General features: G+C 34.5%; 4 protein-coding genes and 1 long non-coding RNA gene across 6 annotated transcripts; 4 read left to right on the top strand and 1 right to left on the bottom strand.

The window, feature by feature from the left end:
• Positions 1–1548: 1548 nt before the first annotated feature.
• On the bottom strand, positions 1549–7763 carry LOC108561508. Of its 2 annotated transcripts, XM_017919478.1 has the most exons (12): positions 7533–7763; positions 7305–7464; positions 7012–7244; positions 6775–6945; positions 6466–6706; positions 6154–6409; positions 5826–6094; positions 5537–5770; positions 5209–5468; positions 4986–5133; positions 4554–4901; positions 1549–2582 (listed from the first exon to the last, which is right to left on the bottom strand). In XM_017919478.1, the coding sequence occupies exons 1-12, from the start codon at positions 7665–7667 to the stop codon at positions 2575–2577; spliced, it is 2463 nt and encodes an 820-aa protein (XP_017774967.1). In that variant the 5' UTR covers positions 7668–7763; the 3' UTR covers positions 1549–2574. The 2 variants fall into 2 exon arrangements, with proteins under 2 accessions (XP_017774967.1, XP_017774965.1); XM_017919476.1 differs by lacking the exon at positions 1549–2582 and having other exon boundaries at positions 4326–4901.
• Positions 7764–10970: 3207 nt separating this feature from the next.
• Positions 10971–14116, top strand: LOC108561515. Its single transcript, XR_001891017.1, has 4 exons — positions 10971–11033; positions 13366–13573; positions 13637–13819; positions 13872–14116. It is a non-coding gene; the product is annotated as an uncharacterized LOC108561515 (long non-coding RNA).
• LOC108561511 (probable cytochrome P450 4ac1) lies at positions 11171–12784 on the top strand. The gene is made up of 5 exons (XM_017919483.1): positions 11171–11359; positions 11419–11601; positions 11654–12030; positions 12080–12314; positions 12374–12784. Exons 1-5 carry the CDS (start codon positions 11239–11241, stop codon positions 12709–12711), a joined length of 1254 nt encoding a protein of 417 aa, XP_017774972.1. The 5' UTR covers positions 11171–11238; the 3' UTR covers positions 12712–12784.
• A 217-nt stretch (positions 14117–14333) lies between the features above and the next one.
• Positions 14334–15029, top strand: LOC108561513 (cytochrome P450 4g1-like). Its single transcript, XM_017919485.1, has 2 exons — positions 14334–14522; positions 14582–15029. Exons 1-2 carry the CDS (start codon positions 14429–14431, stop codon positions 14917–14919), a joined length of 432 nt encoding a protein of 143 aa, XP_017774974.1. The 5' UTR covers positions 14334–14428; the 3' UTR covers positions 14920–15029.
• A 399-nt stretch (positions 15030–15428) lies between these two features.
• Positions 15429–16288, top strand: LOC108561512 (cytochrome P450 4C1-like). The gene is made up of 3 exons (XM_017919484.1): positions 15429–15786; positions 15907–16110; positions 16174–16288. Exons 1-3 carry the CDS (start codon positions 15624–15626, stop codon positions 16284–16286), a joined length of 480 nt encoding a protein of 159 aa, XP_017774973.1. The 5' UTR covers positions 15429–15623; the 3' UTR covers positions 16287–16288.
• The last annotated feature ends 874 nt before the right edge of the window (positions 16289–17162 follow it).

The following is a 17162-nucleotide window of genomic DNA, read 5'->3' as shown; positions in this document are numbered from 1 at the left end:
ATTGAATATACGTTGCATTCCCCAAATATCCAACTTTCATATGCATCTTTCGAAACTATTCTATCTGTTATAGTTGCTGAGAAAATCAGTAAAATGTGAAGGCTCTGCTTTTTCGAGCGTTAATTTGTCGTAATTTCATTTTTGAATACGAATTACAGCGAAAGGGATGAAACCGCATCAATAATTGAATATACGTTGCATTCCCCAAATATCCAAATTTCATATACATCTTTCGAAACTATTCTATCTGTTACAGTTTATGAGAAAATTACTAAAATGTGAAGACACTGCTTTTTGTGGGCACTAGGTACCAGTAAAAAAAATGATGAAAGTATCTTCTTAAAGTTAAGATTATTGTGGGCCCCTTTTAAGATTTGCAAAGAGGAATTATCCTTTAATTTGGTTAGCATGTCAAGGGATGAATGGACTATCACCATAACATCCAATGTTGATTCAGTTGTCTAGATATTTGAGAATTTCTGGACCCTCGTGGAGTTAGAGTGGAAATCCGTCACTGAATCATATTCCTTACCTTAATAGGTCCAATTTACAGTCTGCTCCGAACGGTGTCACCATATAAATAGTCGTCCTAATGTTAAAAACAAACCTGACACGATCCGTAAATACTCATTCTAAATATTCTTAAGCTAACTATAGCAAAGGTCAGATAATGTTAAGAGGAACATACCGATGGCTTGCCACAACCTCCTAAAGATCACAACAAAAAAACAAAACAGGACAGGGATTGAGAAAGAAACTACGTTGATTATATTTTTACCACTTTATTAATTAATGAGTACACAATAATATTGAACTCAATAATGTTGAATTTAAGCGTAACAATGGAAAATTCCCATATGTCCCTTATGCCATATACATATATATTCATATACATATATATACTTCATTTTTTTCCATTTTCTCTCTTAACTTTCGCTCGTAAGTCATCTCAATTTTTTATCATCTTCATTTCTCATTTCAAAGTGGCATCATTTAAACAGTCTTATTGGAAACACTTCTTAATTAACCCTGTAAGTTTAACGGTTTGTGGTCCTGCAATTGGTACCTTCAAACATACACATTACTTGTTTATTTCCCGACATTTCACATATTATCATATATTCGAGTACAGTAAGTAATCATAGTTGAAATCATGCAATTAGAGAATTACGTTAATTGTTGTTGCTTCATCTTCATCGAACGAAAAAAAAACATTATAAATATTACCAAGGGTATTTAAGTTATCGTTACATAAAAGGGAAACGAGATCACCTCAACAAGAGTGATCGTATTGTTATTAAGTATTTATATATATTATTATTTTCTTGTTTAGATTGCACGTTTTAAATCCTACGACATATAGTATATTTAGTACATATATAAACCCAAAAAGGTACAGTTTAACGATTACGCTGATGATTATATATGGCTTTTGCATCTTCAGTACAAAGAAATTCCACTATAAATATTTGTTGATTTTCTTTAAATATATATATTTAATAATTTCTAGAGACTTATTTTAATACGGATTATAAATGGTAAAGTTCATCATTCTTGTTCTTATACATGTATATATCATATTTTTTTTGGCTTAAATTGACTTTTAGATATAAACAAGTATATCTAGTTAGTCCCAAGTTGAAAGTTCACAGTTTACTATGAATTTTATGTTAGTTGTTCTATGAAAGGTGAAATAGCAGCGCTTCAACTGAAAACCAAAACAATTACTTTGAAATTATGACCATTATAAATAGTAAAGTTTACATTTTTAAATTATTTATTTTTGATTTGACGATGCTATTTTTCCAGTCTACAGACGTCCTAGATTATTATTATTATTACAAATGTTGTTACGTCCATTAATTTAAATTGCGGTACAATAAATTCTGTTTCCATACAAGTTTTCCGTTTTTTTTTTGGCGCAAAACACTAAACACTATTACAATATGCGTGTATATTTTATAAATAAGTTGAGAATAAATAATCTTGAGAAAACATCACGAATACATGAATTGCACACTTAATTTATATATAATATGACATCTACTAAAACTGTGGTAAATGTTCGCAGCAAAGAAGAAAACAAACCCAAGATTCTTGTTGATGGAAAAAAAGGAAAAGAAAACTGTTTTCCAATACTCGAAGGGGGGGAGAAGTAAAAAATAAAACTAACATTACAGTCAGGGTCAATTTTACAATGAACACTTTATAGGTATACTGAGAGAACATTAAACTAGAAGAACTTTGTTTCTTATACTTCCTTAACATTAAGCTACTACCTTCGTCCAGACACAGTCGTACATTTAAAAAAGAAACAAAGAAAGAATCCTACAAAGATTATTTCACATTAAGTTTAACATTTACGAATAAAATTTGGCTTGGGATGAATAATTATTATATAGAGATATATATATAATATATATATGTATGTATGTAGTATGTAAGTGTGTATATTATAGATTATCTTAATGAACTAGCTAGCTTGAAGATGGTTTTATCAGTCAAGTGCGTTGGTCCTTATTGCATGTCGGACGGCGATGTCCTGCGCCTGAAAAACGGCTTCAGAGGCAACCGTCAAAATACTAAAAAAACAAAATACATTTATCAAAAAAAAACAACAATACAATTCTCTAATAAAATAACGAATTTCACGTTACACTACAGATCTAAAAAGGTTGCTAACAACTAAACAAATGAAGATAATAACTTAACATTAGAATATATTATTTGTTCTTGCGCATTTTCTCATGTGCGTTAAAAATGTATGGTTTTCCTTTATTTGCAAATGTTCGACGATTTTTGCTACATATATATAAAATTATGGTCTTCTGTCTAAAGTTGAAGAATGGTGACAATGAAATCTTTACATTACATTTACATCATTGGGATATTGTATTATCATAATCAATTCTCGCTTTAGTCTATAACAGCGTTTCTCAACCAATCTAATATTGAGAAATACTCTTAGCAATTGGTATCATTTAAAACTACAAACAAATATTTTGCGTTATGCAGCAAAAAGGTTGATGTCGCTGGTCTATAATGAAAACATCGGTAATCCAGACAATAAAATCGATAAATACACCACCAAATTATTAAAACTATCTTAATATAGTAGCAGTTTGAATAATTTGGTACGTTTTATGAATTTAAATCTTATATTGAGATTATAATATGTAATTAGGAAGTTTCAAATTCCTAAAAAATATTAGTAAACAATAATAATAGTATTCAATGTAATTTAAAGTTAACAAAAGTAATTACGCATTTCGGCTAAAGTAATAGATTGACGTCTTTATAATTCATGACGAAAATTAGTACAAACAATATAGGAAATTAGTTAATGAACATCAAGATTCGGTTAAATAAACGATTGGAAATATTTGTGAACTTTGCTGATAATCCGAATCACGCGAAAGTAAAATTAGTTGTCTAATGTTGTTTTCAAGTTGCGCAGTACAAATTGACATTATTAAAGAAAATAATGGAACAATTGATTATTCCATGATTAGCGCAACGTGATTGAAGAAAGATTTGTGCAAAGATGTAAATCTTGGTAATAACACGTATAATTGTGAAAACCTCGTGTAGATATTGTAGAGAGAGAATCGCATTAGTCGTTTGAATTGCTCAATGCATAAACTAATCGTGATTGTGGCGTAGCATTAGTACGATAAATAGATCGATATCAATTAAAGTGCATTACTGCGCTCGTTAATTAGCAACAACCAACCACGTCCATTGTGCGTCCGCCGGGTGATCCTCCACGAAGATAGCAAACGTCCGATGCTAATTAACTAATAAATTCGGTTGGCGATATTCGTTAATTGAACTAATAACAGTGTACGTTCGTGACCATTCGTAGAGTCATACAAATATGTTTATCGAATCGCCAAGATCTTATAGTCAAAAAATAAATATAAACACGAGAATAATTAGTAATGGGAATGTTTGGATCAATTACCGAAGGTGTGATAACAGTGTTTTTTCCATAATTAAATAATTCGTGGAACGATTAACACTGAAGTGTCTTTCAAAACCAATCTTAATTTATTTATGCATAATTCTTTTGGTTTTATATTTTGAATTGTTAGTAAATTTCCATCGTAATTAATAATTACAAAATCTTGATTTGGCTTGAAATCGTTATTTTCAAATACTTTGATGATCATGTGATGATTTTAAATTTGTAATGCTTAATGCGAAATAGTATTGTTGTTAGCAATTTTTCTATATAAAACCAGATTGTTTTAAACATTTGTTTATTGATGGATCTTTCATGTATGTAATTGTAATAAAAGAAATGTGAATAATTAAAACAGCAATTAAAAAAGGACTTTCTAAGTATATATTTAAATAAAGATATTTACGTTAAAACAAGTAGAATAAAATGATGCGAGTTCTCCTGGAACCCGTCGTTCCTTGAATATATTTATATATATATTTGCATGTGTATCTTGTGTATTTATATATATAGGTTTGTTCGAGTGTGTCGTGAAAGAATTCTAGTAGGTATCAAATCTAGATTTGAATAATTGGAGCAAAAAGTATACCTGAGTGTCCAACTGTAAGAACTTCGATAGGGAGCGACCCTCTGCGCCGAGCCAGCAGCGTCTCAGGGATGTCGTTCCTATGAATAAGAAGTCTGGTACACGATTCGGACAACGTGTGATCTGCAGATACGCAAATAGTTTCGGACCCGCCGGAGCTTCTTCTGCGCAATTGTTTCTTTCGCCTTTTCCCGTTCAGACTGGTGTGTCGCGTGAGCAGATCCCGCCGCTCGCTCGAACCCAATGGAGGTAGATCCGTCGGAGCAGATCCTCTTCTCTGGTACTGCCATAGGTTGTAAGGTTGGTCTACAGGCTGCACATTCGACTTCTCCTGATGGCCATCATCGTATTCTAGAGAAAAGAAGCATCGAGCGACGTTAAATAGGTTTCTTGTGGGACGAAAAGAGAAAATAAATATGTAGTGAAATCACTCACTGTATTTAATAACATCCGCCGGCATAGAGCCCCGACGCAATGCATTAATGTCAGGAGGGCGCATCACTCCGCCAGCGGATATAATGCTTTCCTCGCCTCGTATGAAAGGTAATGTAACCGGAGCCGAGCCTCGTCGCTTTGATAGAATCTAATAAGGTGAAACAAAGAAAACAAAAATAGATGAGAGTTAATGAATTTAGGTTCTAATGCATCGTATATTTACTATGGAGGACATTCTTCTTGGGTCGACGTTCTCCTTCTGCCCGGAATCTGTGAGCTTTGCCATCTTGCAGCACTTCTCCTTGTTCTCCTCCTGCTCCCTCTTGTTGCTAGAGGACATCGCCGGTTTCGTAGCAAGCGCTTCCAACAGCTCTGATTGTCTTCCGTTGTTCGGACTTAGCACTGCTATAGACGGAATTGTGTACTGCGGGATCTTTGATATGTTTTCGTGTGAGCTGTGAGAGGACGATGATCGACTCTCGTCTGCAAATAAACAATGCATGGTGGTATTAAAAAAAAATAGTTCTTTCAGTTGATTCGACGCAAATTACCTTCATGGACGGTTTCGGCGCATGTGGACATTTCAACCGTTGCGGACATGTATCTCATCCTGATGTATGGTTGCGGTGGTGGGAAAGTCTGCTGTCTGGTGAGAGCCTTCACCGGCTGATGGCCTTGGAGCACCGAGCTCAATCGACTCGCTGCCGCGCAGCTCGTCATCGAAGCGATACTCGGTTCCGGCAATAAATTCTCAGCGCTCAGCGGTCTCTCCATGTTATCCTCAGCTATAAAACAATCGACGTTACAATTTGCAATCTACGAACGCGGACAGTTAATTACCCGAAAAATGCTGTTTTCCACTTCCAGACGATAAAATCGATGATCTGGATTCGAAACGCATCAGCTCATCTTCCTCGCACAGTCCGCTCGAAATGCGCGACTCTGATCTTGCAGGGCTGTGGCGTCGTATCGGAAGGCTTTCGCGTCTATAAATCGTTCTTGGCAGTGATAGCGGTTCCATATTCACAGGTACTGAATGTCTCCTCAAACCGATGGCACTTTCCACCGTTGGCACAGCTAATGATTGTCTTCTCGAACTCCTAAAATCGCTGCAATTCAACGTACCATGAATACAAACATTGTCATCACTCGCATAATTTTTCCTTACCTGGTGGGCTTAACGAATTCAGCGACGCTCAGCGTTTCCGGCGAAGTGGTCTTCGACATTTCCTCCTCGCTAAAGTCAATCTCCGGCTCAGCATCCGACAATTCCGTATGCGTTTCTTCGGCTTGCTCGGCCGCTTCTTTTGCTTCCCAGCGCTTCCTGTTCGACTCCAGCAGATCCATCATGTTCGTCGAAAGATTACTATCCAAGAATCTGTGCCATTCCATAAACAGCGGAGTAACAACAAATTTAAAGAAACCTGAAAGGATTTAACATTAACTCACTCAATGTTACATTAAAAAAACAACAAATCACCAGTCTGAATTTTAGCGATGGATGTGGATTGTTGATCACAAATGGAAGTAACTGGAAGATTGAGTTTTCGTTCGAATTCCCCTTGCCTGAAGAATTCGTCGCAGACTTTGAGACTCCACTTGTGCGAGATGTCCCAGGGTCGAGTGGGATTCGAAATGTCGGCGCATTTTAGCGAGATTTGCAGGATGAAGTGACGATGGTCCGTTTTGCTTAAATCCAGAGTTCCCTCATCTAAATGTTTCTACTCGAAAAAGAAAAAACAAATTAATAAAAGCCAAAATAAATAAATCACAAACGAGTTATGCATACTTTAAATTTCGTCAAAAATTCTTGCTGTCTATTGATGTCCGTGGCTAAGATGAGATCACGAATTAGCAATTCTAATTCATTTCGATAAGGTAACAATTGTTCGGCGACGCCACTTTCTAGCAAACATCCGACTGTGGATCTCCAGTGATGGTTCTCTAAGACCGAGCTATTCTGCAAAATTCATAAATAAATGAGATGAGTAATTGAATAAAATGCAAATTAATCAAGAATGCGTACCTCGTACAAGGTGGCAAGATGATTGGATGTGGATATGAGAAAGTGCTGATTAACGCCCGGATGATCCAGATCGTGCGCGACGGCTCCGATCAACGAAGCCATGATTTCGATGGGCGACAAGAATCTTCTGATCTTCTCCTCCTGCAAGAAGCAGTGCATCGCCTGCGTCACGTCCGTCGCGTGGATCGAATTGTGATAGGGATTCGTGTTGTGGTAACCTTCCTCAATGAGTGCTGAGAATACAAAAAGAATAAGATTGTTTCGCCGATTGAAATTAACCCGGAATTGCTTACTAAATAGTTTCCAAACTCTGACTACGTCCAGCTTGAAATGATCCAGCAATCCGTACCAGTAGAACAAGTGAACGCAGAGGACCGGAAGGGAACGTCCTCCTGCAACTGTTTCCAAAGTGAACGCGTTGAATCCCCATAAACCGCAGTTATCCAATATCCTCTGCAAAAAAAAATTAAATAAAGATATTAAATATCGTTCAAATATTGATATTAAACGATTGAGGATACCTGAACTTGGCCATGGTGGATGTCGTCGAGGATGCCGTGATCCTGGATGAGGGCTCGAGTTTGCAACTTTTTACGGCGCCTTTTATGCATCGTTAGAAAGCGGCCGGAGCAGCCGGGGATTGGTGTGCACCCCATCGCATCTAATAAAACCCAATCCTCCGGCGAAAAGCACGACACATTCGATGGAATCTCAACAGGTGCTGGAACGGAAGAATACAGATATTCAGTAAACGCATTTCCTTCCTAAAAATAAACTAGTTTGACCCATATTACAGGCGCAGCAGCCCAACACCTCTCTTTCATTCTTTTTCTCTCTCTCTCCCTCCATTCCAATATCGATCAACGATTAATGAATTACTTTAATGAGCGCTGATATTCTTCATGTCTCTGTTCGTTCAATGAGTGCAAGTACTTACGGATTTTCGCCAATCGTGAATTTAATTAGAAACGCAAACGCGAGATACAGCGACGAACATTCTGCACTAAACTCTACTATCAACAATTTAATAACTTCTTTCCTTTCCTTCCGTTAGGATTCTTCGAGCCACGTACTTCTATCGGACATTGTTCTTGAAATAGACCAGTGCAAGCGGCATGCTAGCACTCCGCACACTAAGTTATGTTTGGAAATGCAGGTTATTAACTTTTACCATTCCACTTCAGCAACGCAACGAAACTCTCATTATTAAATGCCTGCGAAGAATATATGTATATAAATATAAATCCTACACTCGCTTCACTCACTTCATTCTCTTTCTTTTTGCTCATCCGGCGCGAACGAAGATCTCTGCACAACAACAAATACCGTTCGCAATTAAAGCGTAACACCGAAATAATAATAAAAAAAAATAGCGTTCACACAAAAACGAATACAATTAGTAAACCAGACGCGGAATAATCGATACTTTTATACCAAATACAAAACATGCCGCTTTTGGGATGTGTATAAAATTTCGTACCAAATGTAGGTTGTTGACCTGAAGAAAGTACGAGCGGCAATTATAAAATTTCAATACTACAGAATACTTTCCTTCTCTCCACCAAAAGGAAACTCCAACTGTGCTCACACGCGCAAATTATTTACAAGAACTTGCATATCAACATCCATTATACAAATTATCTTTGGAAATGTTTATGCCCGAAACATTGAATTCGCAATACAATTAAATGGTCATTACATTTAGCTCTGTTTTGTATATATTTTTCCGCTGTTTACATAAAATAAGCACATACATTTCGCCCTTCTTCGACTTGTTTTGTAAACACACATTTTCCATCGAATCCATGTATTATTTATAAGAGGAAAATGAAAATATCAGCGAAAGTTTAATGTATTCATTAATTCTAGCAAACATGCTAAGTACATCGTAATAAAACATTCTGTTTTCACAACGCGAACATCCAAACAACAAAAATTATAACGAGAAGTCGAAAGAATTCTTGCGAATATTAGACTAAATAAAACATATTCAGAGCATAATAAATATACGTTTTGATCGAAAGTAAAAAGAGTTTAAATAAACCTTCGGATCTTGTACGCTTTTGAAAATATTTTTGTTGGCGAATGGAGGATAAGTTTCAACTGGTATGGAAACTGGAGCAGGTCTAGAGCATCGAAGATAAATGATAGTGAAGCAGGTTGGAGGAAAAAAAGAATCGAGCAACATCGTATAATAAATTGTTTCCCAAGAAAACGATCACTCCGTCTTGGAAACCAAAGGAAGAACGGCAATTACAGAATTCCGTTCGTCTGCTAGTAATAAATAGCCGCAACAACGTAGTTCTACAAAAGCATTTACTTGATGCACAAATGTTATATAAAAGATATTTTGTATATAAAGATATATTAATTTAAAAAAATTCTTGGAAACATATTTAAATTACTTACGATTATTTTTAATTTAACTGACACAAGCTTAAACTTAGTTACTAACTTAACAAACGAAAAGTAACTGAACTTTATATATATTCCAATGTTTACTATCAACAACTACAATGGATTTGTATCATGACAGATACGACTATATCTTTTTGAGGTTAAGTTTGATGGAAGACGATTTCTAATTTATAACGAGTCTTGCCAACTATGTTAAATGAAAATAAACAATAAACGTTCGAATTAATCTTTAAATTAACAATATTATATTAAAAATCTTTAAAATTATCTTTGATTACGTGATATTCTTATGTAACATTTTAAACAAGGACGAATTGGATATATAATCATTGCTGCCAATATAAATATTTTTTATTAAGAATTAATAGATTTATATAAATAAATAGAAGCGGATTTTTATTTTGTTGGTAAAATATTGAAAAAAAAGTCATTTTCTGTATAATTTGAGTTACGTTTTGCTCTAATCAATGTAATTTCCAATTTGGAATTAAATATTACGTAATTAAGATATAAAAACTAAATGAATTAAGAATTTCTTGAACTAAAAACTAATTTTATTGATGTCGATGTTTAATTTTTATAAATATAATAGAATAATTTTACGTTCGAAGGTTGTCTGTGAAGGACGTCATAAAAATAATGAACATTTTAAAATTAACTATGAAACTAGCATGTTTAATAATAAATAAATGGTATTGTCAATTTGACAACTAACCGAGGCACGTATACCAACTCAAATTATTATATAACTATATAGTCAGTTGTGAGAGACTGGTGAAATTGTGTCAATAAACACTTACCAAATCAAAAGAGCGCTGGAAGAATTATAGTCACATCCATCGACATTTTTTTTTTAATTTCCCTATTTTTTCTAAGTTAATCTCAGGTTTACATATTTAATAAAATTAATAATTTTCCTATTTATATTAATATTTTTTATGAGCATAAATCATATATAACGACTGTAAATTGTTTGTTTATGAAAATGCACAAGCGGCAAATCTTTTCAAAGTAATAAAAGAAACTGGAGTAAGCAGAAAATTGTAAAACAACTACTTTTCTTCGATTCTGCTGTGAAATCGTAGTTTCTATGCTTACATTCTTATGCTCAACGCTTGAAATTTATAGCAATATTATCTATTATTATCAATAATGAATAGTACAGATAACAGATTGTTAAAACTATATAATAAAGTAAATAATATTTTCAAAAATTGTTAAATCAGAAGAAGTGATTACACACAAATATGTTTCTATGGAAATTATTGGGTCTTGATAACATTGATAATTTAGGAAAAACGTGACATGAATGTGTTATCAAAAAAATGCATTTATAGAAAAAACGATAAAGATCCTTGTTATTCTGTTACAGTTAAATACGTCCAAATGTTCATTTCTCATCCACGAACTTCTCGATCCAGTTGCCTAAGGCATTATTTGTACAATGATTGCCATACTAATCTTCACTGCATGCATTCTGTTTCTCTCGAATTTGCTGGTAAAATGGCAAAGACATACCAAGAAGTACGACATGCCATCAATCCCAGGACCGAAGCCTCTTCCGATCATTGGAAACATACTCGAATTCGGATTCGACATTACTAGTAAGATAATTTACAAATTTATAATGGAAATATGTTTTATTGTAAAAACGTCAAAATAATCAGTTCAAAACAAAGATAAATAATAAGAGAAATATAAAATTTTTACTTTGAACAAATTTCAGATGTGATGACAAATTTAAGCAGAATATGCTCGAACTATAACGGAATTTGCAGGTTGTTCTTAGGCCCGAAGACGGTTGTAGTCATGGTTTCGCATCCAAAATATTTAAAGAAAATCTTCAAAAATTCTTCGGAGCATATAGAAAAAACGAATTTTTACGATTTCTTCAAGGACATTCTTGGAAAAGGAATTTCAATTGTTACAGGTATACTTTAATGATGATGACATTACGTGTAAAAATGATATCTTTTTTTTACATTCTAGGGCCGATTTGGCATAATAATAGGAAAGCGCTGCAGCCGGCATTTCAATACGCAATGCTCGAAGATTTCAATAAAATTTTCAATAAAACGGGCGACAAATTGCTGAAAAAGTTTGAGAAAATTCTGGGACGTCAAGTGGATGTTAGCCCATACATAAATAGCAGTACGATGGAAACTACATATGGTAAGTTAATTGAATTATGTTCATGAGTTCCTAATGATTTGATAATACGTAGAAAGTATACTGGGATTGAATTTCGAAGAAAATCCGGAGGAAAATTTGAAGTATTCTAACACTATTTACCAGTACATAGACACTTGTTTAGAGCGCATTTTTTCGCCGATCAAGAGAAGCGATTTCCTGTACCAACTAATGCCTGAACACAAAAAACAGCAGGAACGTCTGCAAGAGATATTGAATTTTACATCTGCCATCGTCGATAAGAAGAGGGAAGAAATGAAGCGACGAAGCGGTGATAATATCTCCGAAAATTCGGATTTCGGTATTAAAAAGAAGTCCACGTTGCTGGACATCATATTGGAGCGATTTAAAACTGATGAAGATTTGCCTTACGAATACATCAACGAGGAGCTCAGCACGTTTCTGACTGCGGTGAGTTTCAATTACTGGGTTCGATTAACTTAGTGCGGAGATGATTTAGGGTCATCACACGGTGACGTCTGTCCTATCGAGTATCCTTTACGAGCTCTCCAAGCACGAGGATGTTCAAGAGAAGTTATTCGAAGAGATCTCAAGTATTATTGAAGATGCTAAATGCATCAGCACTAAAGATATAAATGCAATGGAATATATGGAATGCGTGGTTAAAGAAGGTCTTCGTTTATACAGCCCAGCGACTTATATAGAACGCAAGTTGGATTATGATGTCGAAGTAGGTGAGTTTATGCCCACTAGTTTATATCAATAGTTTTAAATATTTCTTTTATACTTTCAGATGGTTCTATCATACCAAAAGGCACGAGCATAAACATATTCATCTTCCAGTTACATCGCTCCGAACAGGTGTACAAAAACGCTATGAAATTTGATCCGGATCGATTTTCGGCTGCCAACATCGATGGACGAGACCCTATGGCTTTCATTCCTTTCAGTTTTGGGATCAGGAATTGCATTGGATGGAAATTCGCTATGATTCAGATAAAGTGTCTCCTCGCTAAAATCATCTACAATTACAGAATGCAACCTTTATCACAACACTTCAAACTTCAGTTGTACAGTGACGGCATTCTCAAATCCAAGAACGGATTTCCTGTCAACCTCTCAAGAAGATGATCTACCTCTTCAAACTATATCTAAGAACTCACTAATAATATTTGTGAATGCGACAAATAGTTATTTGTGTTTCCTTTGTAGTCAAAAAACAAGAAATAAAGTCGAAACAAGTAACATTTTTCAGATTTCATTAACATTTAATCAACTTGAACTTCTCTTGAACTGCTATTGATTATCTTAGTGCGATGTTGTAATTAAAACGTGCAGTTAAAATATAAGGAAATGAATATCGTGTTGATTTGATGCATTTATAAAAACACGATAAAGATCGAATAAATATTTAGTATACAGTTGTAGTCGTGTCATTCCAAACGTTAATTTCTTATCCACGAAATTCTCCATCCAGTTGTCTTTCGCATTCCTTGTACGATGATTGCCTTACTAATCCTCACCGCGTGCATTCTGTTTCTCTCGCATTTGCTGGTAAAATGGCAAAGACATACCAAGAAGTACGATATGCCAACAATCCCAGGGCCGAAGCCTCTTCCCATACTCGGAAACATACTCGAATTCGGATTCGACATTACTAGTAAGATAGTTCATACATTTTTAATGGCAATAAGTTTTATTATAAAAAAAACATCAATTTAATCAATTCAAAGCAAATAAAAATAATAACAGAAATATATAAATTTTGCTTTGAACAAATTTCAGATATGATGACAAATTTCAGTAGAATATGCTCGAACTACAACGGAATTTGTAGGTTGTTCTTAGGCCCCAAGACGGTTCTTGTCGTGGTTTGGCATCCGAAATATTTAAAGAAAATCTTCAAGCATTAATTCTTCGGAGCATATAGAAAAAACGAATTTTTACGATTTCTTCAAAGGTATTACTGGAAAAGGAATTGTAAGTGTTGAAGGTAGGATTTAATGATGATGAGTATTACAGTGAAAATGATATATACATTTTTTAAACTTTCTAGGGCCAATTTGGCATAATAATAGGAAAGCGCTGCAGCCGGCATTTCAATATGCAATGCTCGAAGATTTCAATAAAATTTTCAATAAAGCAGGTGACAAATTGCTGAAAAAGTTTGAGAAAATTCAGGAACGTCAAGTGGATGTTAGCCCTTACATCAATAGCAGTACGATGGAAACTACATATGGTAAGTTAATTGAATAATGTTCTTGAGTTGCTAATGATTTGATAATATGTAGAAAGTATACTGGGATTGAATTTCGAAGAAAATCAGAACGAAAATTTGAAGTATTCGAATACCATTTACCAGTACTAGACCTTGCTTATTGCGCATTTTTTCGCCATCAAGAGAAGCGATTTTTTGTACCAACTATTGCCTGAACAAAAAGACAGCAAGAGCGTCTGCAAGAAATATTGAATTTTACATCTGCCATCGTCGATAAGAAGAGGGAAGAAATGAAGCGACGAAGCGGTGATAATATCTCCGAAATTCGGATTTCGGTATTAGAAAGAAGTCCACGTTGTTGGACATTATATTGGAGCGATTTAAAACTGATGAAGATTTGCCTTACGAGTACATCAAGAGGAGCTCAGCACGTTTCTGCTTGCGGTGAGTTTAAATTATTGAGTTCGATTAACTTAGTGCGGAGATGATTTAGGGTCATCACACGGTGACGTCTGTCCTATCGAGTATCACGAGCTCTCCAAGCACGAGGATGTTCAAAAGAAGTTATTCGAAGAGATCTCAAGTATTATTGAAGATGTTCAATGCATCAGTACTAAAGATATAAATGCAATGGAATATATGGAATGCGTGGTTAAAGAAGGTCTTCGTTTATACAGTCCAGTAATTGATATAGAACGCAAGTTGGATTATGACGTCGAAGTTGGTTAGTTTAAGTCCACTAGTTCATATCAATAGCGTTAAATATTTCTTTGATACTTTTAGATGGTTCCATCATACCAAAAGGCACGAACATAAACATATTCATATTCCAGCTGCATCGCTCCGAACAGGTGTACAAAAACGCATTGAAATTTGACCCGGATCGATTTTCCGCTGCCAACATGGATGGACGAGACCCTATGGCTTTCATTCCTTTCGGTTTTGGGATCAGGAATTGCATGGGATGGAAATTCGCCATGATTCAGATGAAGTGTCTCCTGGCCAAAATTATCTACAATTACAGAATGCAACCTTTGTCGCAACACTTCGAACTTCAATTGTATAGCGATATTTTTCTGAAATCCAAGAACGGCTTTCCCGTTAACCTCTCAAGAAGATGATTTGTCTCTTCAAACCATATCTAAAAACTCACTAATAATAATTGTGAATACGGCCAATAGTTATTTGTATATGCGTTTCTTTTGTAGTCAATAAGTGTTACAAGATACAATTTTTCAGTTTTGCTTTATATGAAATCAAGTTAAGTTTTTTGATATATACATATATTAAATAATGTATATATTTTAAATTATTTGTTTATGAAAATGTACACGTGGCAAAACTTATATAAGTAATGTAAGAAAAATGGAATAAGTAAAAAATTGTAGAACAACAACTACTTTTCTACGGTTCTGCTGTGAACTCCTAGTTTCAATGCTCACATTTTAATACTCAACGCTTGACATCTCTGCAACTACAATATATATATATTATTAGTAATAATAATTAGCAATAGATTGTTAAAAATATATAATAATTATTCCAAGAATTCTTACATCTGAAGTAGAACATTAGATCTAATTACAAAAATATGTTTTATTCGAAAAATGAAACAACAACAGGCAAATATTAGTTCTTGAAAACATTCATAATTATTGATAAAAATGACGAATCTAACTTTTACAGACTGTTATTGATTTGATTAATTTATAAAAACTCGTTAAAGATCATGTAAACATTTATTAATCTGTTACAGTCGCATAAGTCCAAACGTTCTTTTCTCATCAACGAAATTCTCGATGCAGTTCTCTAAAGCATTCCTTGTATGATGATTGCCTTGCTAATCTTCACCGCGTGCATTCTGTTTCTCTCGAATTTGCTGGTAAAATGGCAAAGACATACCAAGAAGTACAATATGCCAACAATCCCAGGGCCGAAGCCCCTTCCCATAATCGGAAACATACTCGAATTCGGATTCGACATTACTAGTAATACAATTTATAAAATTTTAAAGACAAAAAGTTTTATAATAAAAAATATCAATTTAATAAATTCAAATCAAATAAAAATAATAGAAATATATAAATTTTGCTTTGAACAAATTTCAGATATGATGACAAATTTCAGCAGAATATGCTCGAACTACAACGGAATTTGCAGGTTGTTCTTAGGTCCGAAGACGGTTGTAGTCGTGGTTTCGCATCCGAAATATTTAAAGAAAATCTTCAAGAATTCTTCGGAGCATATAGAAAAAACGAATTTTTACGATTTCTTCAAAGGTATTACTGGAAAAGGAATTGTAAGTGTTGAAGGTAGGATTTAATGATGATGGTATTACACGTGAAAATGAAATATACATTTTTTAAACTTTCTAGGGCCAATTTGGCATAATAATAGAAAAGCGCTGCAGCCGGCATTTCAATATGCAATGCTCGAAGATTTCAATAAAATTTTCAATAAAACGGGACAAATTGCTGAAAAAGTTTGAGAAAATTCGGAACGTCAAGTGGATGTTAGCCCTTACATAATAGCAGTACGATGGAAACTACATATGGTAAGTTAATTGAATATGTTCTTGAGTTGCTAATGATTTGATAATAGTAGAAAGTATACTGGGATTGAATTTCGAAGAAAATCAGGAAAATTTGAAGTATTCGAACACTATTTACCAGTACATAGACACTTGCTTAGCGCATTTTTTCGCCATCAAGAGAAGCGATTTTTTGTACCAACTAAGCCTGAACAAAAAGACAGCAAAAGCGTCTGCAAGAAATTTTGAATTTTACATCTGCTATCGTCGATAAGAAGAGGGAAGAAATGAAGCAACAAAGCGGTGATGATACCTCCGAAGATTCGGATTTCGGTATTAGAAAGAAGTCCACGTTGTTGGACATTATATTGGAGCGATTTAAAACTGATGAAGATTTGCCTTACGAGTACATCAAGAGGAGCTCAGCACGTTTCTGCTTGCGGTGAGTTTAAATTATTGAGTTCGATTACTTAGTGCGAGATGATTTAGGGTCATCACACGGTGACGTCTGTCCTATCGAGTATCCTTTACGAGCTCTCCAAGCACGAGGATGTTCAAGAGAAGTTATTCGAAGAGATCTCAAGTATTATTGAAGATGCTAAATGCATCAGTACTAAAGATATAAATGCAATGGAATATATGGAATGCGTGGTTAAAGAAGGTCTTCGTTTATACAGCCAGAATTGATATAGAACGCAAGTTGGATTATGACGTCGAAGTTGGTGAGTTTAAGTCACTAGTTTATATCATAGCGTTAAATATTTCTTGATACTTTCAGATGGTTCCATCATACCAAAGGCACGAACATAAACATATTCATCTTCCAATTGCATA

The sequence above is a fragment of the Nicrophorus vespilloides genome, unplaced genomic scaffold (assembly GCF_001412225.1).
Source record: "Nicrophorus vespilloides isolate i.1.1-1 unplaced genomic scaffold, Nicve_v1.0, whole genome shotgun sequence".
NCBI lineage: Eukaryota > Metazoa > Arthropoda > Insecta > Coleoptera > Silphidae > Nicrophorus > Nicrophorus vespilloides.
This window is presented reverse-complemented; position numbering and strand designations above follow the sequence as displayed.